A 9,961-nucleotide genomic window follows, 5' to 3' on the forward strand; every position below is an offset into this window, starting at 1 on the left:
TCATACCACTTAAATTATTTAATCAGTCAGCCGCGCTAGCACTACAGCAGCTGTTACAGAGGGCCTGTTTTTTTAATGAAAATAAATAAGGTTTTTTTTACAGTAGTTTAGTATTCTCAAACACCCATGTTTAAAAGGTGTTTTCCTAAGATACAAAGCGATATCTGTCCCAGGTAATCCAACAACTATATTTTTGTTGATTATTGTCAGGAATGTCATCGCTGGTGGTACCTTTATGTTCGTCATCCTCGGTGAATATGAGCATGAAAAATGATACCAGTCTGTGTCACACTAAAGTGTGTGGAGATAAGTACGACCTTTACACCAGCATCAACTTTGTTTTGAAAATGAATGATATTATTCGTACTTATTATGACTAGTGACTAACATGATAAACTTACTTCTGTGTACTTGTGAAAAAATGTACACTGTTTGTGTTATGAATGGGAGGCACGGTGGCCTCATGGTTAGTGCGCTTGACTCCGGATTGAGTGGTCTGGGTTCGGGCCCTGGCCGGGACATTGTGTTGTGTTCTTGGGCAAGACACTTTACGTTCACGGTGCCTCTCTCCACCCAGGAGCATAAAATGGGTACTGGTGAATTTAATGCCGGGGGTAACCCTGCGATGGACTGGCATCCCATCCAGCGGAGAGTAGAAATACTCCTAGTCGCTCCATGCTACAGGAACCGGGATAAGCCCCGGTCTAGTGGGCCACTTGGCTCGTAAGCAGACTTTACCTTTTTTTGTGTGTGTTATGAGTACCTGTGACTTTGAAATGAATTCAATGTCTTATCCAAGTTTTTACATGTAGTTGGTCCCTTATTATATTTCCTTGAAAACTTAATTTTCTTCCTAATTGCATTGGTTGAGTTTTTCTGGAGGGTTATTTAAATGAACTGTCTGATATTGTTACAAGCTGAATAATTCTTGCTGATTCTTGTACAGCCAGTGCTAAAACTTCTTTCAGAATGTACCTCTTGTCATAAAGAGTGACATTGGTTTGTTGTGGAATTGCAGAGTATGTGCTGTGGACTGTGGAGAAGAAGCTTCCCACTGGGTGTCAGATTTCCTAAAAAGGAAATGTTGGCTTATTGAACACTGCCAGCAAGATGGTCGCACAAGTAAATTAGGAGGTATAAACTGTAGGTTGTTTTATCCAGTCAAGTAGTTTAAATTTAAAAAAACGTGTTAACTGAATGGATGCAATGATACAATCATTTAAGGAAACCTTAGAAAATCCAAGCTCACTTTCTTCGGTCTTTGAGTGCATTTTGATCTTATGAATTATTTCACTGTGTGGCGTTTAAGGTATTCCATATTTCCTAAGGCTTTTAATCATTTTTGGTCTAGTTCAATTTACATGTACATGTAGGACACAATCGTGAACATCTGTTTTGACACATTAAAAGATGCATTGATATGTTTCTTTTTTTAAATTTTCTTTTCAATCTATTTTTTTAAGAAAATGAAGGTGATAACAGTGGTATCCAGCTTTCTTTGGCAAATGAATCACAGTTTCTGCTGATTACCAAGTCAAGCATTAATGAACTTTTAATAAATGTAACACAAGCTTTGGAGACAAAGGTGAATTTGCTGGTATTGGCCTTTTGTCTTGGTTCTTTGACTGTTTACTCACTTGTCTGTAATTCTATCATGCCTGGTTCTTTTAGGAACCAAATTGATTAAAGAACTAGAGCAAGCTAAATCGTAAACTAAAAGGAAGACAAAGTGTCACATTGATATTTAATAAGAACATATTGATAGTGTATTAAATCTGAACATCAGACCACCAATAATCCCATTTATTGCATAATAATATACATAACAAAATTACTTGACTGAGAAAAGTGCAGTTTTGCTGTAAACACGGTGCAAAAAAGAGTTAATTCAGTGGAAAAATAATTAATTCCAGTGCAATTTACTCACAGAATTCTCGGTTTTGGGTGGCTAATAAGCAGTTGGGTTTGGTAAGAGCCAATCAAATCTTTTGTTTTGGTGGTATGAAACTTGAACTTGAACTTGTGTCATGCGTCACTTCTGAACTAGAACTTACTCTGTAATTTTGTCATGTATATTATCAAAAAGTAATCATTCGGCTACTCTCGTTCAATTTGGAAATAATTTGCAGTTGTGTTTTCTTCAAAAAGCTCAAATTTGGTACTTTAGAAAAACCCACTTGTGCAAATTATTTTCAAATAGAACTCAAAGTTGCCTTTGTGTGATTACCTATACAAATATTTTCAACTGCAAATGGGGTGGTCCAAATTCATCAAGTTGTAAACATACAATTCGTTTGCAAACATCATAATGGTTGAATCCAAAGTGGCACAGAAAAAACTTTGTTTTAAGGCACTTTTAACAAATGCAACAAAGCAAACTTACATATTTGCCCTTGCACAATTATATTGCAGGATACAGAAACAAAGCAGAAGGATGTGGATGCAATGATAAGTCGATTCAGAGCCAACTTGACTGTTAATGGTGAAAAACCGTTTATTGAAGATGAGTGGAGAAAAATAAAAATTGGTAATTTAGTTTTCAAGGTGAGTTTAAGTTTAATCTACTTCTTATACGTTTTTGGTTGGTATACATAATAGTGGACCCTGCACCAATTTGTTCCACTCTCTCAAGACAAAAGAATCTGAATCTTGTGAGAAAGAATATTGGTGTCCATCTGCTGGTCGCACTATCATCATTAATTTTGTTCTCTTTGGCCCCTTCGCATAGAGTGTCTGTTTGCAAAAACCAATGCATCACCTGATTTGCGGACAATGTGTCCAACGAAAAACGCTGAAAAACCTGTCCTGAATACATTGCATTGTCTTCCAGCTTGGTGTAAAAATATTTTTTGATGAGAAGTAATGTTGGTAATTCATTGCTGCTATGCCTTTTCGAAGTAAACACCTCAGTGGCCTTTGTGTATCAGTACTCAACTCCTGACCATTGTTCGTTGGGAAAGGGATAGGTAGAGCTACCTGTAGACTAATACCTCATCACTTGTCCCAAACAAAAAAAAGCATCATATCATACAAACGCAAAGCTAAGGTGATATGCCTCATTAAGTCTCAAATGATACCGGTTGCTATTTATAATGAACTTGTTATTGAATTTCTGATGTAATCTTTTGCTTGGGCACACACATTGTTCTTCCAGAATCAAGGTAAATGTAACCGCTGTCAAATGGTGTGCGTTAATCAGGAAACAGGATCAAGGACTGCTGAACCACTTAAAACACTTGGCAAGCTAAGAGGGTGTAGAGTGAGTATCAGCAATCTTATAATAATTTATTATGTTTTTGCATTTTGTAACTCCAGATATTGTATTGACAGATAATATGAGTAATGATTACAGTCCCAACATGATTACCTGGAGCGTTAACCATTTGTAAAAAAAACCGAAAATTCCGGTTGGATACTCAAATGGTACAGCCCATTGTCCCGGAAAGTTTCCGAAAAAGATGGAAATCCTCAGACGTATTCCTCGGAATGACCGGAAAATTCCTGTGGCATTTGGTAACTCCCACTCGACCCGGTTCACTTCGGCCCCATTTCCCGCCTTTCGGCACGCAGATGCAGCTGCCATTTTGATTTGTTATTATTTTCTTCCAACCGCGAGAGACTCCGGGTACTCCGGGTTTTCCTCTCTCTTCAAACCCTAACATTTGATTTGATTGATTTAAGTTTACAGTGTCCCTAATTAGTTCTCCAGCGCTAGAAGAATTAGACACTTAAACAAAGTTCCTTTCCTTTTCCTTTTCTTTACCAGTTTTTCTGTGCAAATGGTAAACGTAGCCTGTTCCCGGCTCTCACATAGTCGGGAAAACGAAAACAACTGCGCAGTTGTTTTCGTTTCACGACTGTCTGGGAACCTAGAACATGGTAAACGCCCCTTGACTATCTAAATTTTTGCATGGCAAAGGCGTGGTTGCATGGATGCGTAGTAACGTAGGTGGAAGAAGCCATTTTTGGATTTCGCAAATTAGTGCTCTGCGCATGAACAGATGGTAAAACCACTGACAAAGGTTAAACTTTAACTCGGTTTGTCAGTGTGAACAGAGCGAAAATATTGCACGGTTCCGTGCGATCAAAATGTCTGGTCAAATTTTTCAACCGATAGAAAATTCGTCCGGTTCCTTTTGAATGTAGCCTAAGGGTGTTTACATGAAAAATAACATAATTCTGCAAACCTGCAAAAGTTGAGTGGCATCAACATTGTTCTTGATTTCGATGCACAGCAAACACTTCTTAAAATATTGCTTGGGTTCAGAGTTGATTGTTTTCCTCATTAGAAACCCGCTGTAGATGTCCCTTCTCATTAACACCTTTTGCACACCTGCATTCCCCAAAAGAAGAGGGAAATTGCAATCACTGCATCATTAGCGAAGCTATTAATTAGCCTGTAGTTCTGTTGTACTTGCGTTCTACTTCAAACTCAGCAATTCTTTACCGTAGAGTTCCGATAGTAGCGACCCTCGTTACTTTCGGAATTAGCAGCCTTTGGGGGTCGTAACTTTAGGGGGGTCGTTACTTTCGGGGGGTCGTTACTTTCGGGGAACAGAAATCGTTTACAAATAGCGCTGGCGTGAGTTTTTTTCCCGAAATTTAAACGAACATAAAATGAAAAAAGAACAACATTTTGTTTGCATTCCACATGTATAGATTGTGTTTCATAAAAAGAAGGTAACAATGATAAATACGTACATGAACCGACAGCAATACTGTAATAAAATACCGTAAATCAATATCAACACCAAGAAACAAAGGAGACAAAATTCGTCTATCCAGTTTCATGTTTTAACTGCGACATGGGTGGGTTCCGGATATCTTCCTAGATTGTATTGTCAGTGGTCGGGACGAGTTGTATTAGTTTGTCTCTCAGTTCTTTTCTTAGACTTCTAAATCCTATCAGCTGATATAGAGGAGATCGAGTTCTTCAGTGACTCAGATGAGGAAAGCTAAACTGCTTCGATTGTACTGCATGATGCACCGCTACGTTTAATTTTGTATCTCAGTGTCATTTAATTGGAACAAAGACGTTCATGTTAATGATAATCGACGAAAACTACACAGAGTTTTTAATATAAATTTGAAGAAACGTTCCTGTTGTTAATACGAAATTATACCGGTTTACGTGCTTACATCACTACATCAGTGAACTGTTTCCCTTGTTGCAAATTAAAGTGCCTTATTGTGAACGTATTACGGTATTGTACATTATAATTTTGACTGTTGATTGACAAATTAAAGGTATACGGAATACAATTTAAAAAAACTTGGTCTCGCTACTTTTGGGAGTGGGGGGGGGGGGGAGGGGCGGTGATCACTACTTTCGGGAGGGGTCGCTACTTTCGGGGGGGTCGCTACTTTCGGGATTTACTAGCAGCCACAAAAAATTGACGTTAATTTCGGGGGGTTGCTACTTTCGGGGGGGGGTCGTTACTATCGGAACTTTACGGTAGTTCAGGCAGGCGGAAAAAGCGGCAAACAATGACTTCATTCAGTAAATGTCGAACTCTTATTTCAAGCATGTTACAGGTTGATCCTTGAAGCTCAGTGGTTGCATTAACGTCGTTCTTTCTCTCTTTTCCTCAGATGCCATTTGGAATTCATTTACAGCATCAGGTGAATGACTCAGGAAGTCAACCTCTTATTCTTCGTTGTGGTGATGAAGTCATTGTTTGTGAGTAAGTGCCAGATGAATGCAATCGAGGGACTGGTTATGAAACCTTAAAACCTTTCAAAAGCGAGAAAAATGTCGCAATCGATGTTGAATTGACCGTGACCCTGCACAATCTTTTGTTTTCGCTTCGCACGGGTTCGCAAATTAGTTGCGCATACTTTAATCGAAGGATTTGATTGGTTATCTTCTTCAAAAAAGGTGTGTTTTGTGCAGGGTCAAGGCCAAAAATACGGACAAAAACATGAAACAAAAGAACTTGTCGAGTTTCATAACCATCTCCATGCATTAACTATGATAAATGCGATCCCCTGTCAGATGTCAAAGACGTTTCCAAATCAAGAAACCATTGCATCATGGTACAAAGTCAGTTGGTTGGTCAGTAGATTAAGACAGAAAAGAAAATGTTAACTTGGTTTAATTTTAGGTATCGTTAATTGAATAAGTTATTGGTATATTTTTATACGCAAAGAATAATTTGTACTTTATTGTATCTGGTACCCAACAATTTGTAGTTTCCCTGATGTAGTCTGTTAGGATTTTGAAACTAACAACAACAACAACAGCAACGACGCTTTATTTGCGCTTGACTGTTACAAGGCTAATAGACCCGCGAGGTTATCGGATGTCAGCCTCCATGTAGTTTAAGTCGCAAGTAATAATTTGTTCATTTTTTATGATAATTTAAACAAAAAATCTATTATCTTGTGCTAGTAGGGCTCATTGTCACCTGGTAAGCAGCATTTTTACTTGCCGGCCATAATTTCATCAGTTCTAATTTCCACAATTGAAGAGATTGTGTTATTTCAATAGCCTATATTGTAACAAATGTACATGTAACTAGTGTTACCTAATGCTAAATTGTTGGATATCCTTAAAGTTAACGCGTGTTCAAAAACATTCAAAATTCGTATCACATTCACCGTGCCAATCATCATGGTCTACAATATGTCATATGTTTTCAGGCCCAAATCGCAGAAAATAGAATAAAATACACCTTTTGCTGTTCATTTACGCAAAATATACATTCATTTACGTCAACAGTTGAAACTATACGACAAATATACGTTCGTTAGCACTTCCATGAACTTCATTAACGCGAACGAACTTTCAATAACGCTATTTGCATATGTATTAACATTTAATAGCATCAACGGATAAACAATTGCACCTTTGGACAATCACAGGTAACAAATATACTTTCAATCTCGCACAATGGTTAATCATTAACGCCGCTAGAAAATCAATTGCATAGTATGACAATCAATGGCGTATTAGAGACATACAATAGTGCAATTTGCATAGAGACGCACAATCAATTGAACCTTCATACAATCGTTTAATCGAAATGGTCGATCATTAGCGTGAACTGACAAACGTTGGTATTTTTCGAATAAACAATAGTAGTTACATGTATTTTAAAATGCTGAACAAAAATACAAGAGTATGTACATTATCATTTAGATTCTGTTATTTTTTGCACAATGTTTTGCTGAAGCAGATATAAAGTGAAGAACATTTTGCACGTACAGTACTGTAACAAACAGAGTACCCTATATGAACAAGTACAGTACATGTAGACTCTGTTCAAGTAAGATTTTGTTTTTTGGTGGCATGATTTTCTTCGGTTCTTTCTGTGTCCAATGCGTCTTCATGTACTGTACTTGTTCATAAAGCGTATAGATTTCTTCAAATGAGCTTTATGGAATAAAAGTCTCATGTTATGTGTAATAAAATTATTATATGGCCACCAATTCTCTCGGTCGTTTTCGTACGGACTTCTCTGCGCTCAGTCCGTACTGCCACGACCTCGGGTCAGTAATCCCCTGTACGGCCCTGGCGCTCGGTTAGTAAGGACCTATTTACACGGTACGATATTTGTCGCATGCTATAAGCTTACCATAGGCCTGCAACGTAACCTATCTATGTCGTAGAGTTGTAAAACTTGTTTTAAAATGCTATGACATTTTTTTCTGACGTACACGACAATCGCAAGTGATGTCGTGGGCCTGCCGTAAGCTTGTCGCATGCGACAAAAAACGTAATGTGTAAATCCGCCCTAAGAAGTTATTACAGATTATATGACAAAGAAATCAATTTCAACACTCTTTTTTGCAATAGTGACTCTCTTTTTGTACATACCATGATTAACAAACTCAAATAGTTGCTTAAATTACATGTTTATGTGTATTTAAAGAGAACTTGTACAGAAGTACAAATTAAAAGAAATTTTTTGGGCCTACAGGTCTGCTCTTCTTTACAGTACAGTTCAAATAAATTATTTCCCACAAGCCCTTGTAATACATATCTAGGATTTTAAGCTTATTGGTAACCCAGGTGATGCTGACAGGGTCCGCAGAACGCCGAAAAAACGGCCGATCCATACACGAACCAGAACCCCCTCTCGAAGGTGTTAATGAAGTGAGATTTTCGTAATGGACAAGTCATTAGCAAGGATTAGAGTGGTGTCGTCCGCATATTATATTACCTTGGTTTGTTTATTCGCTGTGGCTATATGCCCGGTAACCTGCAATCAAAATCAAGCGTACTTTTCTTTACAAGGAGGGATTACGTTTTTTTTCAAACGTTGGACGTGTAGCACTTATATTTGAACAGACTTAACTGATTAGAGTGTAATGTGAAGTGCTAAGTTTCTACCCCATATGAACGGCGCGAACGGGTGCCCGTAGTCCAGAATCTGGACTTTACTGTGATTGGCCGAAAAACAATAGAGCTCTTGGAGCCTCGTTCCGATTGATTACAGAAATGCAAATTAGACTTCATTTTATTTTTCTGATCATATTATGACGGGCGAAAATAATTTGAACAGGAATGATGTTTAGGCTCTGTTTACAGCTGCTGGTGCTTCGGGAAGAGCAGAGAGAATGCATCCGAAGAATGGTTTGTCTGAAAGAAGACATTATAGGACGTTTTCAACCAACCTCTAGAGACACCAATAACAATAGAGAAATGTATGACTTCTGGTGGACGAACAAAAAAAGCTAATGAGAGATCTCTTGTTTTCCACCAACATGGCGGCGATGGCGTCACGTGAAAACCTCTTATAGTTGTACTTCCTACGGAATTTGGCAATATTGTTATTTACAGTCCCGAGCATTCTAGAAAAAAATGCTTAGTTCCACTTCCTCCGACTCGAAAATGTTTGTAGTTGTGGTAAGTCCTTTGGAATATTTCGGAAGCAACAAGTCGTGAATCCACAAAAACGCCGAATAGAACTTAGTGCTGCCACAATCGGGGAATCAGCCGAGCTTGACAGAAAAATTCAGCGTTGTTTACGGAAGCGCTGCACAATGGTTTACAAAATAATAGTTGGATAGGGCTCTTTCTGCAGTTACCGCAAAGCATTGTGTTTTTGGTCCCTTGGGGTTAGTCTTTATTTGTAGTTGTTGTGTTTTCTGTCTTTTATTTTTAAGGAATTCCTGCTCCGATACCTGCAGAAGCTACCTTGAGTAGCATCTTTTATTGGCATCTTTGACTCGAATATTCGAGTTTAAATAAAGTTTATTTGTACTGTTGATTGCGCCTGATAACATGAAGGATTCCGACGACTCTTTATGTGATTTTCTCTCAAAATTCTTTGTTCCTTGATGGTTTAAACCGCAGAAAAACCGAACGAAATGTCAAGCGGGATTTGCAGACATACTAGTAGCTTTGATTGTATGGACAAAGTCAGCCTTCGAGAAGAGCCTCTCTAAAATTCACCAGAGGCCCTGCAGAAAACTTGTCAAGTTTTTAAGGACCGTATTGCGCATACGTTCTGCGCATCTCGAGATACTCGAGTTTCTTATCGGTGATGCTTACTAACACAGTGATATTTTTGCGCGGTTTCCTCACCCTAAACAGAACCCGAACCCGAACCCTAACTCATATGACCACCGAGACACAACTCCCAGTAACTGCAACAACCTTTTGAGTTCTTAGACCTAATGAGTGTAATTCACAGCTAAAAAATGGCAACGACCGTTTCAAATGGCAACGACCGTTCTGAGAAATGGCAACGACCGTTTCAAATGGCAACGACAGTTTACGAAAGGGAAATAAGCTGCGGCGACTTAAGGACGGTGCCTACTAATTCAAAGATATTTTTGCCCCGTTTTATGATTATGCAGGAGGTGTAGACCTTAACAAAAGTTATTGAAATCCAAAAAGGAAATTGGGGGTAGCCACGCATCTTTCAAAGATAATTGATGAATAATATTTGTAAAAAGCTTTGAAATACAAAGCAATGTATGGCGTTCTTTCTCAAATTGAAGCTTAATTATC

The 9,961-nt window shown here is 38.3% G+C and overlaps 1 protein-coding gene across 1 annotated transcript in view; it reads left to right on the top strand.

Annotated features, from left to right (window-relative positions):
* The window catches only part of LOC138059959 (molybdenum cofactor sulfurase-like), a 16,638-nt gene extending 8,721 nt beyond the window's left edge, over positions 1–7,917 (top strand). Inside the window, exons 6-11 of the mRNA XM_068905657.1 lie at positions 211–310; positions 1,019–1,134; positions 1,464–1,585; positions 2,413–2,544; positions 3,155–3,259; positions 5,593–7,917. Of these exons, the coding sequence (XP_068761758.1) occupies positions 211–310; positions 1,019–1,134; positions 1,464–1,585; positions 2,413–2,544; positions 3,155–3,259; positions 5,593–5,688 (671 nt within the window). The 3' untranslated portion in view covers positions 5,689–7,917. The remainder of the gene's footprint in view (positions 1–210; positions 311–1,018; positions 1,135–1,463; positions 1,586–2,412; positions 2,545–3,154; positions 3,260–5,592) is intronic.
* Positions 7,918–9,961: the final 2,044 nt, after the last annotated feature.

This window comes from Montipora capricornis, chromosome 1 (genome assembly GCF_036669925.1).
Source record: "Montipora capricornis isolate CH-2021 chromosome 1, ASM3666992v2, whole genome shotgun sequence".
Taxonomy (NCBI): Eukaryota; Metazoa; Cnidaria; class Anthozoa; order Scleractinia; family Acroporidae; genus Montipora; species Montipora capricornis.